At 36.8% G+C, this 17258-nt stretch overlaps 1 protein-coding gene across 1 annotated transcript; it reads left to right on the top strand.

Moving 5' to 3' along the window:
* The first annotated feature begins 1868 nt into the window (after positions 1-1868).
* Positions 1869-13899, top strand: LOC134743713 (carotenoid isomerooxygenase). Its single transcript, XM_063677320.1, has 13 exons — positions 1869-1990; positions 2386-2497; positions 3751-3897; positions 5279-5389; positions 5478-5575; positions 5988-6068; positions 6509-6589; positions 7130-7254; positions 7550-7726; positions 8500-8656; positions 9499-9560; positions 13216-13314; positions 13593-13899. The coding sequence occupies exons 1-13, from the start codon at positions 1888-1890 to the stop codon at positions 13767-13769; spliced, it is 1530 nt and encodes a 509-aa protein (XP_063533390.1). The 5' UTR covers positions 1869-1887; the 3' UTR covers positions 13770-13899.
* The last annotated feature ends 3359 nt before the right edge of the window (positions 13900-17258 follow it).

Raw genomic sequence — 17258 nt, 5'->3', positions numbered from 1 at the left:
CACTATATGTATGCCTTTAACATTTGAGGAGTTCCCTCGATTCCTCATGGATCCCATCATCAGAACTGCTTTTTGATAAAAACGGGTCCAATCTGTATGTATATACTTACAATCAAAAAAAAATTTTCTAAATCGGTCCAGAAATGACGGAGTTATGGAGTAACAAACATAAAAAAAAACATACAACCGAATTGAGAACCTCCTCCTTTGAAATCTTGAAGTCGGTTAAAAAACTTAAAAAGTGGGTTAGCTTACGTTAGAACTACGATCCTCACAGAAATTAAATGCTAACACCCCCCGCACCCGGGTGGTATGCTGAATGCATTTTTCCCTCCTAACAAAAAAAAAGGTTAGAACTGCGACCCTTACAGAAAATAAATACTACTATAAAAGTGGGTTAGGTAAGGTTTGAACTGCGACCCTTACAGAAACGAAATGCTACTAGAAAATGGTGATGAAGTGGATTAATTAATTTAATAGGATAACTAGATGTTAAATGTTTTCATTTCACAATAAAATTGATTTTTAATTTTGGTGATCATTTATTGTTCTTGGTCGTAAAAATAATTTTTTTAATGTTAAATTTTACTTTATCTGGTGATCAGTTAAATACCAGCCATTGTAAATTAAACCGTAGACATAGTTGCAAGTATATCCGTACATTTTTAATTCGTATTAACAAAGAGGATATAATAGGATAGAGCGGTGCTGTCATAGTAAATTTTGTAACCACAGTAAATTCACTGCCATCTATCGACACACTTTAAAACTAAAAATGAAAATTTATAAAAATACGATAAAATGTATTTAAATATGGATAAATGTTTTTTTATTTATTTGTATTAATTATTTTTATATGATTTTGACCCATGTTCTTTCACGATATGCGTTAAAATTGTTAAATAACAAACGAAACCGTCAACGCCCTCTATACGAGAGTAGGCCAAAGGTAGTGGCGCCATCTGATCGAGAATCAAATTTTCGTGATTTTTGAGGCACGTTTTTTGGTATTAATAATGATATTAATGTTATCACTGAACTCTAGGCAGTTCAATTAATTAAGTATTAAACTACAAATTTATTTAAATGCGAAAATGATTAAATAATAATATTAACGTAAAAAAATTGGACCTAATAAAAAGGTTGTTGCAAATTTTTCCTAAAGATGGCGTGCGTTTCTTACCATAATACCATCATGTGCACCAAAGAGAATTTAGAATAGAGCAGTATTGTCAAAGTAAATTTTGTAGTCACAGTAAATTAACTGCCATCTTTCGACACAGAATTAAAATTTTTAGAACGCCATTTGACTTTGATCCTTGTTCTTGAATGTGTGTTAAATGATATGTGTTAAATGTGTTAAACATCAAAAGGTGTCGCTATCTACAAGAATATAGGCAAAGATAGATATAACTCCGTAATAGATGGATACAGTCTAAGGAAAAAACGTGCCTCGAAAATCAAGAAAATTTGATTCTCGTTCAGAGGGCGCTACTAGTTTTGGCCTACAGTCGTATAGATGGCGTTGACGGTTTCGTTAGTTATTTAACAATTTTAACGCATATCAGTGAAAGAACATGGGTCAAAATCATAAAAATAATTAATGCAAATAAAAAAAATCATTTATCTATATTTAAATACATTCTATCGTATTTTTATAAATCTTCATTTTTAGTTTTAAAGTTTGTCGACAGATGGCAGTGAATTTACTGGGGTTACAAAATTTACTATGACAGTACCGCTCTAGTATAAGTTACTCTATGATATAGGCCAAAATTCTCTTTGATGTGTTCTAAACTTGTGTAGTGTGTGCGGCGTGCAGTGCATCTGGCGTCATGCCTGATATTAAGTATCTACGTGTTTTATGTAGTATTTCAGTAAACCGCAATGGCTGCATGTAAAGCGAAACTGTATCCCAACTGCGATCCGACTGTATGGCTCCGATCCTGTGAGGAGGAGGTCACTGAACCTTTGGAAGGACAAATTACAGGTTTTATTTTATTAGTTTTAATTTATTTTGTTTATAGTTAAATTTTAATATATTTTGTATAATTTAATAAAGAATAAATTAAAGAATATTTACTTTTGTTATTATTGTTTTAATTTAACGTTTTATTTGTGACAGCTAAAATAGCTAAAGAAAATATGTACCTACATCAAAACATTTCTTTAGTCCCATCCATAATAACAGTGTGGTAGTAACATTTTATATTTTGTCAAGAAAACTATTCGTATTCTAAAAACTTGGCGATATAATAAGTATATTTAATTTCCACCAAATGGCATATATAATTTTATTTCTAGCCAGTTTTTTGTCTTGGTATCATCATTCATACATCAAACGGCAATGCCGGGTGGATCTGTACCTAGATCATGATTTTTTAGGTGAAATTCCATCGTGGGTACGTGGTAGCCTGCTGCGGAACGGGCCTGGCTCACTCCAAGTTGGCTCAGAGAGGTTCGATCACCTGTTTGACAGCTCTGCCCTGCTGCACAGGTATGTAGTCGATGCCTTACTACAGGGGTCGCCAAACAAGCCAACTGCACGAGAAATCAACAGTTTTGAGAAACTCAAAGCCGCAAATGTTTTTTTATTGATCATTGAAAAAACATTTCATGACGTAATTTTTCCGTGACTTGAAAAGCCGCAAATGTACCTCCAAAGAGTCGTGGGTGCCGATCCCTGCCTTACATATCCCGCCGTGGTATGCGGCAGCCTGGCTTCAGGCAGGGTCGGGTCGCTCAAAACCTTGAACCGGGTTGACAGTTTTGCGGTTTGACTGAACAGGGGCCCTATTCGAGATGCACAACTGTCAGTTTCGGCTTCAACATCAGTTCAACAGTGGAATGAATCATTTGTTCATCAACTGTGGAAAGTATCATTTGGTTGTACACCAAAACTCATTCATTGAAAAAATTATGCAACAAAAATCAACTTTGTTTTCTTACTACTATACGGTTTAAAATGGCTCTGAACTCTGCGTGGTTCGGTTTGGTTTCGTTGTCACCTAACTGTGGATTGCTAATGTCAAATTTACCTATTTGACAACACACGATTTCTTCCATTCAACTGAAGTTCAACACGAAACGTCACTTAACGCATGTCGAATACCGCTCCAGGTTTAAGTGTCGATGTCTGCCTATACAATATGACGTCGCGTTGCACCCTGCCTTTTGACTACCCTCTATCCCCAATAATTAACCTTTCGTATGCTTAGGAGCAGATCTGCTCCATATCTATTCAACTTAAACATGAAATTGTCACGATTGCTATTTATATGGCAATTTTTTGACATGCACATACGTAAGGTTAAACATGGAAGAGCTAAGGGCGCTCAAAACTATCTTACTAATAATGCTAATGGTAATTGGTTACGAAAGGTTACGAAACATAATATTTATAGTAAGTAACGATTTGATCGGATTGTTTTCAAAATCATCTAATTGTGCCCAAGTTCACGTTATCCGTGTAAATCTGTAGCATAACATGACGGATTGAAGAAACAATGTCGCCGTAGTTCATTATATATACATCGTATTCGTAATTCGTAATGAGGTTCATGTGCGTTGTTATATCTGCCGTCATCACATCCTGATCCTTGCTGTTCCGGCCTCATAATCTAAACGATGGTCATGCCGTCATACTGTTATAATAACTGATGTTCCTGAAGGTGCCTCATTACTTTGTTACCCTTATACCAGCTGTTGCTGATGCTTTTGATGATGCTGATATTTTTGATGTATGTTTAGGTTTGCTATCCACGATGGGAATGCTACATACCAGTGCCGTTTTCTGCAGTCTAACACATACAAGCGTAACCAGGCGGCGCAGCGTATCGTCGTTACAGAGTTCGGCACCAGCGCGGCCCCTGACCCGTGCCACACCATTTTTGACAGGTGACAACATGTCCGACTAGCGCCCGTGTCCCGTGCTAATCCCGGTCTAATTATTTCTGCACAAATTCGTTAGGGGCTCAATTTTGGGAAATATTATATGGCTACAGAGTTTAGAGTTAGGCCTTGACATCGCAACATACAATAGTACACATGTATGGTCACTTTTAACCCACCTATTTCATAATTTTTCATAGTAAAAAACCGACTTCACAATACAGTTTAAAATGCCATTTAAATTAATGATATTAGAAACCTCAATATCATTTTTGAAGACCTATCCATAGATACCCCACACGTATGGGTTTGATGAAAAAAAATTTTTTGAGTTTCAATTCTAAGTATGGCGAACCCCCAAAATTTATTGTTTTTTTTTTCTATTTTTTGGTGAAAATCTTAATGCGGTTCACAAAAAACATCTACTTATAGAATCAGAATCAGAATGCTTTATTTGTAAAACATAGGTATACATGGGTCTTAGGTGTAGGTATACATTGAGCACTATGTTTTGCCGGTTGGCATACAAATGTCAAAGAGAACGAGAATCTAATTAATATTGAAATGCGCAAAATGTTATCTTATAAAATAAATAAATTACAATTAAAATAAGCATTAAATTACATTTAAAATAAAAATAAAATTTTATTAATATACAGTTCGAACACAATTAAAATATATCATCAGTCATGTCATGGTTATAAATGTTATAATTAATGTTTATGTCATATGTCGTAGTCATCTAGGTATTCTTTTATGGAGTAATATGCTTTATTTACTAGGAATTTGAAAAGTTCTTTTTTAAATATATGTTACGTCCTGTAGTTTCCGTATGCTTTCTGGTAAATTATTATAAATTCGAGGTTCCATACCGAATATACTTTTTGAGAGAAGAGCTGTTTTATACAGTTTATTTTTTATATTGTTAATTTTACGTACACTGTTAAATTTTATGTATTATTTTTTACATACAATGTTGTTTCATATATATAAAGCGACGGAAGAGTTAATATTCTTAATTCAGTAAATAAAGCTTTACATGATTCAGTTATGTTTAAACCACATACAGATCGTATATATACATTTTTTTACCAAGTTTCAACTGTATATAGTTCTTATAGTTTCGGAAAAAAGTGGCTGTGACATACGGACGGACAGACAGACAGACATGACGAATCCATATGGGTTCCGTTTTTTGCTATTTGGATACGGAACCCTAAAAAGTACAATAATTACAACTAGGTTATAATATAAGTAACATTTTTATCAAGATCGAAGCTAAGTAGTATAAAATTCCGTTCTGTCCGTCCCGTTTGTCACCCTTTGCGTATGGAACCTTAAAAGTTATGGCTTTACAAAAAATATGTTTGTATTTATTATATTTCAGAGTTTCAGCACTTTTTGATCCTGGAGAGTCAATGTCGGACAACGCCATGATTTCTCTGTACCCATTCGGTGACGAGATGTATGCCTTCACAGAGGGACCAGTCATTCACAGGTAGGTAACTATGACATTTTCGATAATCTTATAGGTATGTGAATAAAATACATTTAGGTATTATGTCTGAAGGATACGAATGTTTTAGGGTGGACCCGGTAACGCTTGACACGCTGGGGCGCAGAAACCTGACGAAGAGCCTGGCGCTAGTGAACCACACCTCGCATCCCCACGTTATGCCCAACGGTCGGTAACCTTTATATTTTACTCGTACAAGCCACCACCCGCGATTTTAACTTCGTAGAAACCGTGAAAAACTTCCATTTCCATTATCAAACCATTTCAAAAATCTATTTTTGGTAGTATGGAGCTCTAAATATGTATTTGAAGAATGGTTTTCGGTTTTAACGGATTAGGCTGTGGTTTGTCCGTCAGTGACTAAAAATACCTAATGGAACTGTTTTAAATATTAAATAACTATTGTCTTCTAGATGAAAAATAATTCGGTTTGTATCTAAATTATAGGTAGTCCCAAGCCCAAAGTTTTGACGCGGGCCATCGAATGAAAGTGTAATTCCAATGATTTATTTGATGTTACTACATCCCTGCTTATTTCAGTAGTAAAGCATGTAATCAGCGTTTTGCTTTCTGATTTCAGGAGACGTGTACAACGTGGGCATGTCCCTCGTAAAAGGACGCCTGCAGCATGTCGTGGTCGAATTCCCATTCACTGAAAAAGGTTCGTTGTCATATACGCTTTCGTTCACACCGACAGAAACACTTAACTGATCAGTTGATCACCAGTGGACCTTACGTTTAGAATTGTCAGTAAATAAATACTATGGGTACTTTGTCTATACTCCTTACAGTCGACAGATTGGGGTTTGGGGTTACTTTATCACGAATGTAAATAGTTTATGAGTAAAGTATGTAGACAAGGTATGGCCATTTTTAAACATCAAATACTACCGTAGCGAAGTCTATATATATACTTATTTAAAATAAAACCGAGAATATGTAACTGATGTTATTCAATAACCCTTAATTGAGCAGAAGGATGTAAGAAATTACTCAAAATGTAACTCTTCCATTTTTAAATAAAGTCTATCATGGTGATACGAGTAAACATGTCCTTGTTATTAAGGGATAATTAACAGTATTATTGATTGTTCGTTTCAGGGGATATGTTCGAGCGGGCTCGCATCGTAGGCAGCATGAAACCACGCTGGCCCTTACACCCCGCATACATGCATACTTTTGGTAACTATAATTAATAATATGATGATTTATTTGGCGACCTGTCTGGCCTAGTGGGTAGTGACCCTGCCTGTGAAGCCGATGGTCCTGGGTTCAAATCCTGGCAAGGGCATTTATTCACTGATGAACAAATATCCGTATATTTGTTCCTTAGTCATGGGTGTTTTCTATGTACTTATTTAAGTATTTATATATTATATATATCGTTATCTAATGTTGAGCTTACCGTGGGACTTAGTCAATTTGTGTAATAATGTCTTATAATATATGTATTTATTTTCAAAGAAATCTTCAGAATGCAATACAATACAATACACAACTCTTTATTGCACATGCATACCTCACACAGTTTACAAAACATGTACAGAAACAAATAAAGACAATTGGATGGAGGATTGGAGAACATTCTGAATTTCAAGATTTTTTGCTCCATTCATAAGTTTCTCTCACAGGTTTCTCTATATGCAAGGGGATCATTATATTTCCGTTAGCTAATACTTTGTTAAATTATTCAAAACCTTACTTATATGATAATATTTTCAGGTATAACGGAAAACTACTTCGTGATAGTAGAACAGCCGCTATCGGTGTCCCTGGTAGGCGTGGTGCGGAACCAGCTCTCGAACAAGCCGCTCGCCCGGAGCTTGCAGTGGTACCCGCAACACGAGGTAACTGCATCAACACTCATCTGATACCACTTAAAAAGGAAACAAAATCTTACATTGTACATGTGTGAATAAACAGAAATTGAATGAGTATTTTTAACAAGAGATTATATGCCTGACACGCAAAACTCAACGAAATACTAGCAAGAGGACACTTCCCAGTTCTATGGAACTAATATATACTTTCTTGCTCGAATACGATTCTTTCATAAATATTTTCATAATACTTCGCAGTTAGGTATTTGGAGTAAATCGGACTTGCCTCTTTTAATTTGTTTGCTTCTAATATGATTTTCAGACACACATAGTCCTATTAAGTCGAAAAACTGGGAAAGAAGTAACGCGATACCGGACTGACACCTTGTTTTACCTCCACATCATCAACTCGTATGAACAGGACGGCAGGCTAAACGTCGATATTTGTGCGTATAACGACGCTAAGGTGATAGATGCTATGTACATCCAGGCCATTGAAGTAAGTCCCTTTTTATTTAGGTATTTTTCGTTTATGTAAGTAATGTAAGTATAATAACGCGCACGGGTGTTGCGTTAACTCGCAGAACGAAATCTGAACGTAAGGTTTCAAGCCCGCGAAAGCTTAGTACCTACAAATAGGTAAATATACGATCTTATGTCACTACGCATTTATTTTTGCGTTAAGTGCAGCAGAATACTCAACGTAAGTGGTTGGCAAAATAGCTTACATTAAACTTTGGTAAAGGAAAAACTCAACGTCGTGTCGTATCAGGCTGTCAAGGAGAAGGCAGAGGACCGACACTTATGGAAATCGCTCCACCGACAAGAGTATAACTCTTAAATATATGATGATGAAACTTTGGCAAAAAAAGAATAGCTTTGGTGAAAAACGCCACTACGTCAAAATAACTCGCGTGAAAGATTAGATCTTAGGACAACCACTTACTCACCATCAGACTTACAAGCCGTCACTTGGACTTATTAGTCACCAGTTTATTGCCAGTTACCAGTACCAGCAGTACTTCAGCAGCAGTAGTACTTACTTAGTTACCAGTTGGCCCTGAGAGACTACATTGGCAACCACATCTATATACTGCTTTCAATGGGATCGTTAATTACTGACTTGTCCCGGGCTACGAAGGTCGTTTTACTTCTCTTCACTATAAACTATAAAATAAACAAAGAAATGCTTCATAAAAAAATTTAATATACTTAACTATAAAATTCAACGCGCATTCACACCACCATCGTACTTAAAGTAAGCGATTTCAGTCGATGCAAAGCAACGCAGACTACGCGGAGTGGTTTCGCGGACGGCCCAAGCGGGTGGAGATCCCGCTGGACGCCCCGCGGATGACGCGTGTCGCGCCCCGCCTGCTGGCGGGCCTAGGCTGCGAGACGCCCAGGATACACTACGATCTACACAATGGTACGTGCCAACGGAAGCCCAAATTATTTACAGAATGGATAATACTATTACTTATGCCGGCTACACACGTAACTATATGTCGTAGCGATTTCAGACAGTGCAGATAAATCGAAGGTTACTTAGTGCCTCCACACGCCTCTAATATCGTCTTCGATCGTCAGTTCTCCGCAGATGCTCACGCAAGAAACATGTCATCCATGTAGTCAAAGTTAATATGGTCGTTAAGTTTTCTTAAATTTTCTAATGTTCCGCGCAACTTTCTCAATTTTTTTTCTGTCATAAGAACCATCTCCTGATAATAACAAACACAAGACCAAAACAATTAGCGAAATTGGTCCAGCTCACGCGTAATGCCGTGACGTAAACAGGGATTTTTATAATTTTCATTACAACTTTCATTAATTTATTTGAAGAATGAACGTGCGCTCACAAGCAAGCTACATAAAGTACTGCCGAAATGAGCGATCGTCATCTACACGCAACGATAAAACTGTGCAAACGCAATCGACAATTGCAACTGCCACCGATGAACGATAATCGACAACGATTTGTCATACACACGGTAGATAAATCTGCGCAAATCGACTGCACAGATTAATCGGTACGTGTGTAGCCGGCATTAGATTTTTTTTATTTACTCATCATTTGTTTTACTTATTCACCTTTCTCTTTTTTAAATTGCACGACCGATATCTACCTTACTCTAAGAGTTTGTGCGGATAGAGAAGTCGTGGAATGTATGGGGTTAAAATATACGCGATATAGTTTTATTTCATGAGTAACTGTCGCGGTAACTAAAGACAATATGGTGGATCCGTGAAAAAAATCGTTTTTTTTTACAGGAAAGCCCTATCGTTTCTTCTACGCGATTAGTTCGGACGTCGATGTCGAAAATCCAGGACTGGTAAGTATAGTTGGTCAAACCAAATTGTCAGTAAATAAGAACAAAAAAAACTATACTCCTTTTCTTTTGGGTGCTATAGTAACGGCACCAGTCATGGGACATTTAAGAGGAAATTTGGAGTAAATATTTGTGATATTTCCGTGATACTTGTTAAAGTTCTACTGCATAGCGTGTGAAAAGATGAATGTCCTATCCGTCTTTCATGTTTCAGGCGTGTTGTATCAAAGATAGCGCAATTAGTTTCCACATACTTAACAAATTAAAACTATGTTTTTCTTCTCCAGTCATGGATACCAAAGCTCCAGTAATGGACGTAATGGTGCCCCGGTAATGGGCGTGGATCCAGTAATGGGCCCCCTATAATGACCATTACCCTATCAGTATAAAATATTGGAATAGGGAAGTTTTTGGTACATAATCATTTTTACAAGCTTTTATCGCTGAATGTATTCTTCTTTCCACATCCATCTAATACTCATCGTGACCATTCCAACAACCCCATACACAATTAGTTTGAGTTTATCACAGAGTTCCCATGGCCATCTGTCTTCATCATCAGATCAGGTCCATGTTATCATAATACTAGCTTTTGCCCGCGACTTCGTCTGCGGTAACAGCAGCTAGAGTAAGTTTAGCGCCTGGATAAAGTGTAATAGCAATCATTCAATTTGACCATAAGCTTAATTGTTTGACATCAATTATCAGGCAGTTCATTAAATCTCTCAATTTTACCCTCCTTTTCACTCTCTTTAGAGATGATTTCTGAGTAAATTCTGACATAAAAACTATCCCATGTCCTTCCCCGGGACTATCTCTATGCCAAATTGCAACTAAATCGGTTCAACGGTTTAAGCGTAAAGAGGTAACACACAGACAGACAGAAAGACAGACTTTCGCATTTATAATATTACTAGCTTTTGCCCGCGACTTCGTCTGCGTGGACTTAGTAACCCCAGCTAGAGTAAGAATAGCGCCTGGAAAAAATCTCATAGCAATCTAAGTTTGAGCATATTATGCACACAAATTAGCAGGCACTTTGTTAATTATCTCAATTCCACCCCGCTTTTTACTTTCTTAAGGGATGATTTTCGGGATAAAAACTATCCTATGTCCTTCTCATGGACTCAACCTATCTCTACCAAATTTCATCTAAATCGATTCAGCGGTTTAAGCGTGAAGAGGGAACACACAGACAGACAGACAGACAGACAGACTTTCGCATTTATAATATTAATATGGAGTATGGATGGATAGTGTGGATATGGATAATATTAGTATGGATTGCATTGTAATCTGATTTGCATACGTATGTAAAATTTTAACTCAATCGGAAAGTGGCTCAAATTCAGCTTCCAAGATTTGACCCACACTAACTAACATACAATAACAGGGCAAGCAGTTGAATAAAAGTTTGTAAAAACGATATAAATTTTTCCGAAGTCCGAGCATAGGTACCTCCTGACAAATTTCATAACTACTGTTTACTTCTGTATTGTTTAAACATGAAATAACGGCATGGGAAGCATCATTATGTAAATATCTCTCTCTCAAGTTTAATGAAATGCGGACGACAGCTACACTCCTCATCAGCTTGCTAACTTATACTCATATACTTATCATAAAATTCATAAACTGCGATAAATTTTAGAATTCCTTTCTAGAGCTAGAACAAATCCAAAAATGGAACTACATTAATAAATAAGGAAGTTGGCGTTTTCTAAAATAAATATTGAAAACCTGATTCTTTCAAATCTAGATATTCTTGGGCTCATTCTACTCAGAATCGACAGCATTCTCCATCCACGTTTTAGTGTTTTTTTTTTACTTGTATGTGCGTGGCGTAGTGGAATCACAGATTAATAAATAGTTACTACGTAACAGATACATCATTCCCATACAAAAGCGAAAATACCTACGCTATAATAGCCTACAAAATCTTAATAATAATACCTGCTGTTCAGGACGAGAAGAAATGTACCATAAGTACGCGAACAAAGAGTCGAGACTGCCTTGCTCTTCGTGCGAGGCACGTGCCAACACGTCATCGTAAGAATGCGCTAGGGTTGTACTGTTAAATACTTATGTTATTATTGTAATAAAACGAACGTTGCGAATCAACCATATTTTTTATTAGTCAATCAAATATTTAAAAACAACACTTATAATACCTGTGTACTAATAATACTTATGTTCAAAGAAATAAATGGTGACAAAATTCATAAAGATAGATTTAAAATACTACTCACCTTTCTTCGTCTCTCGGAAATGAAAAAAACGACAAGTTTTCTTTTGTTTTTTGACTTTTACACCCATCCTCTGCACAATAATTACGTGGTTTCGGCATTTCGAAGCGTAAGCGCGGGAAACGAGCGGTACGAGCGCTCAGGCAGGCGTTCGGCGGCCCTCTGTCGGTTGTATCGTCGACGATATGCCGAGCGGTAGGCATATAGCGCGTGGCCTTGAGCGAGTGAAGGAGGCCTGGTGGAATGTACAATTTTCATACAAATTTTTGGGACACTTTTTTATCATCAGGATTGAATATGCTAGTGATTATGAGCTGAAAGAACCCAAAAACACCAGGATATGTGAGAATCAGGTTCTCAATACGTTGTACCTTTAAATCCTGATTTTGCACTTGCCTCACTATACTTAGGAGGTATCGTTATGCACTTATGCAATCTTTCATGCTTATCTACATTTTGTTTTATTCATTTTGAGGCCTTCTTTTCTTCGAACAAAAAACTTATTAAACACAGAAGTATTTTAAGGCCGTTCCGTCGGTTTGCCGCTGTCTCTGTCACATTTCGCAAGAAAGAACGGGAAAGATCATGCGCGCCAAGTGTCAATTTTAATCGAATTTTGTCGATTTTTATTTATTTTAAAAACGTTACCCTACAATATCGAAATTCGAAAGCTATGAAATTATTATTTAAGTTAAGATTGTTTTTTCTTCTTTTTTTATTTATAGTATCACATAATAAATAACCGAGTAAAGTTGGATTAAAAGTCCAAGTTAGACGTTACTTTGGGAATTAATTGTATCGAGCGAAGTGTCATAATTCGTGTATCGGAAGCTATGTTATTAAAGATAATATAGTCAAGAACTACATATATTTTTTCCACGTCTACGAATATTAACGCCTCTTAGAAAAACAGGATCATATAAGGAGATTTTTCGCCTTCTGGCTCAGGGAATGTTTACAAAAATGTGAGTTGTGACAAGTCAACAGGTGGCCTAGTCTGACAATCGTATATCGACAATCGCCAAAGAGAAGAAAACATATTCGAGATGACAGATGCCACGAAAAGTCAGATGACTATTTCTATACTTAGATACACTATTTAAGTTTCGATTGGCCTTTTCTACCAACAATTGTCATCTTGGCTAGGCCCCCTGGTCTTGTCACTATTAAGCTGGCCATACACACTAGGGTACGCCGGCGCAGTTTTACCTGTACAGTTCAATTGCACAGGCAAAGCTGGTTAGAAAACTGCGCTGTTGGCAAAACTGCGCAGGCATACCCTAGTGTGTATGGCCAGCTTTATATATTCTACAATTTCTTGTAGTACTGTACATGACTGTAGTTACTTTTCAGAGTATATTATAGTTAATATAAGTGTTACATATCTATGAAAGGACTCACGTTGGTTGTAGATCATCAAAGTGGACACGGTGACGAGTGAGATCCGGACGTGGTGCGACGTGGACTGCTATCCCAGCGAGCCCATCTTCGTACCGCGGCCAGGCGCTAAGGTATTTATACGCATAAGTAATATCATTTTGTTACTGACTTAAACAATTTCCATACCAAATTGATCAGTTAAATTTTACTGACGGAAAAAACATTCACGGGATCACGGGTCTCCGGACACATTCACCGCATCGGACCTACGTAATGTAGGGCTTATCTATTAGCCAAAACCAATCTCTTTCATATGTACACGAGTACCTCATGAGCTTCTTATGATGACGCCGGTGCCTAGCAGTTTACCGTTTAATAGGCTGTTGATGATGATGATAATGTTATCTAGGCGGAAGACGACGGCGTGTTGCTGAGCGCGGTGGTGCGCGGTGCGGGCGACTCGCGCGCCGTGGCCCTGTTGGTGCTGGAGGCCGCAACCTTGCATGAGCTTGCGCGCGTCACGTTCTGCACGCCTTCGCCTGCGCCCAAGTGCCTGCACGGCTGGTTTCTGCCCGAGCGGGTTTAGGGCCAGTTGCACCTATCACAACTGATGGACCCATCAACGCCACTCAGCAGCGAACAATGTAACCTCCGATACAATACTATTTAGCGAACGAACCGACCCTTAAATAACAGCGCTGAATGCAGTGACGTTTCGAAAGGTCGTGTTGCTGACTACGCTGAAAGGTTCGCGGCAAGCGCGCTGATCGCTGTAAGCGACGATTGCATCTATTGATCCTCTCTGGACCCGCGCTTATGCGGATACGCGCAGCTACGGCGCTGCTAATGTTGTTTTTAAATTGATTAGAGTATAATCATATTGTTAAACCTACTGTTAAAACAAGTACCTATCAGTTGTATCTAAACAAAGTAAATAAAAAAAAAATGATCAGATGAACAGACATGTTAAAGAATTGAAAAAAAAGGGGAATTGGTATAATCACAAACAATATGTTATTTTAAGCACTTAATGGAAAATGTAAAATAAATAAAAAATAGGTACTAAATAATGTAGGTGAATAACATACATAATAACGTACCTGCCGAGACTTATACAAAACTCTAACGTACCTGCCTGTTTCGAAATTCTAAAACGAAATTCCTGGACTACAATTGCACTGCAATTACTTATAGAACATGAGATTTGTATTACTGACGAGAATTGGCTTCTAATGAAGGCACTTATAATACTTATTTGTTATACAAGGGTGCAAAGTTGTATTTACCCGCGAGTGTTTTGACACACGAGAAGTAAAATATATTTTCATCACACTCGCTCAGTAAATGTGGAATTGCACGCAGGCTTAGCGGGAACTATAGAAAAAGCGTTTTACCTAGGGAGTTATGAAGTTTGTAGTATTATAATTAACCGTTTTTTGTCTGTATACTTTATTTTTGTATCGCATGTGATGAAAAACATTGTGTGTAAGTGTAACTCGGGGCGTAATAATATTGCAAACGAGAGTATAGTCAAATCGCGACGGCTTGCCGGAGCGATTTATAGACTCGAGTTTTAACTTACGCCCCATGTTGCACAATGTACTATTGCACCCGTGTGTAACACAAAACTTTTCACCTCACTATAGGAAAGTGCAATATGCAAAAAACAGCTCATAAAAAAATAAGTCTTTATTTGTACACATTATAATAATCATCAGGTTAATTATAAATATTATAATCATCAATCAACTTAAATAGAAACACGCTCCAAGGTCAAATTAAACTAGTGGATAAAATGCGTTTTTACCCGCTCTTGTTTTAAAGGATAAAAGACGGCTTTTCGAGCTAGTGAGGGGAAAAAGTAGTTTGTTTTTAAATTCAACTCTATATTCCATACTTTATTTATTATTTAAATGACTAGAACTTTAAATAGTCTATGGTTTCCGTGACTATAGATATTCTGAAGTCCGTCGTGTGTTCTTAGGAGTTGAGTTTTGCCTAGCATTACCAAAGATAAAATAATAATACCTACTAGCGCATGCAACTTCAATGATATATGATTGTTCGTATGAATATTCATATGGGGAAATGGATCCCGACTATATAGTATATGTTTAATAATATTGTATTCTTTATATTTACTTTTTTTAACGTGGATTTTATACACCACACACACCACCACACCACAGTTTTAAATCGTAATCATTTTAAAGCTCAAAATCCAAGACACCAAACATGCGTGTTTTTTTTTGTTTTTCAGCAGCCGTTTTACAATTTTCTTACATTATACTATAGGTAGATACTAATGTACAGACTTAACATATTTTATGGAATGGCACCATTTATTTTAAGACATACCGAAATTAATTAAACGTTAAACTTAAAAAGCAGTTCTATTATATGACTCTTTTTTATGATAAAATGCTCCCAGTGTTTAATAAAAAACCGGCCAAGAGCGAGTCGGACTCGCGCACGAAGGGTTCCGTACCATTACGGAAAAAAACAGCAAAAAAATCACGTTTGTTGTATGGGGCTCCCATTTAAATATTTATATTATTCTGTTTTTAGTATTTGTTGTTATAGCGGCAACAGAAATACATCATTTGTAAAAATTTTAACTGTCTAGCTATCACGGTTCATGTGTTACAGCCTGGTGACAGACAGACGGACAGACGGGCAGCGGAGTCTTAGTAATAGGGTCCCGTTTTTACCCTTTGGGTACGGAACCCTAAAAACTGATATTAAATACTTATTTAACAGGATTTGTGGTTTACGTTTCATTATTGGTGCCAGATACAGTATGGGGTGTTTAGTTTACCATATTTTAATGTTGATTGAAGAAATAATTCCTAATTGTATAAGTGCTTATGAACAAGCTATACAACGAAAAAAATGTGTTTATTGCTACTACATGCTACACGAACTAATCAATAGCATTACAGCTTACAGCTTCTTCATATTTTTAATAGGTGTAAATTAGTGTGGTAGGAATTTAGTTCATATTTAGCCATAAGTGAATGAACAATTGATGTACGCAAATTTACATATTCTATGTAATATTTTTGCTACAAGTATTTGCACGGTTATTTGTCTGGATTGAAATATATTTAAATACCTATATGAAAAGCAATTGTATTTATGCCATTAGTTAGTTGATATCCTGCTCTTTCAGCAGCCTTCACGAAAACAAACGTATTCCCTGTCCCCCATCTCCTGAAAAAAGCTATAGATTGATAGCTGTGGGCATGGAATAGAGTACGGTAAAACCACGCAACTATAGACCAGTGCTACAACTATAGTCCAGTACTACAACTTTCCTATGGTTCACAACTTCAAGACGTACCTATTAGTAAGTATTAAGCATAAGTGCCAATGTTGTGTTTAGTGGTTTTTATTAATATTTATTCCATTTCCAGCAACCAAAACCCTTCTATTACTGTGCCTTACAATACAATCGTTAATAACGTTATCTACTGGGGATTCTGCGCCAAGGCGAGCAAAAAAAGGCGGGGCACTAGGTACAGTCAAGGGCATAAATATATATACATTCCCAAAGTTTCATAAATATGTGTACGCTCTCACACCTTAGACAATAAAGTCGTGTTCACATATTTTTGAGCCATTTGTCTGGATCGATAGTTTTGCCTTCGACTGTACTTATCTACCTTTCCTCGAACAGTTTCGTCTTATTTTCAAACCCTCATAGCTTCGTCCCATGTAACACCAGAGAGCTCAAATTTACAGGATAAAATGTAGTTAGGGAATTCATTTCCTGTGATTTAATTTCCTACCGTAAGTAAGTAATACATACTGCCAACTGTTACTATGGGATACTCCACACCACGTTTCACGTAAACCATTGCGGCTGTGTCCCTAAAACAGCCTAACCGCATTTTTGTTCTTAAATCCGACTCACGCTTGACTGTAGATTTCTAATAGGTCTTCCTGTCATCTATAAGGTAAAGAACTATTTTGTGTATTTTTTTACAAAATTTTAGATCAGTAGTTTCGGATATAAAGGGGAATGGTAATTTTTTGCCAATTTTCTTTAATAACTTCTAAACTATTTATTATA

The sequence above is a fragment of the Cydia strobilella genome, chromosome 1 (genome assembly GCF_947568885.1).
Source record: "Cydia strobilella chromosome 1, ilCydStro3.1, whole genome shotgun sequence".
NCBI classification, from domain to species: domain Eukaryota; kingdom Metazoa; phylum Arthropoda; class Insecta; order Lepidoptera; family Tortricidae; genus Cydia; species Cydia strobilella.
This window is presented reverse-complemented; position numbering and strand designations above follow the sequence as displayed.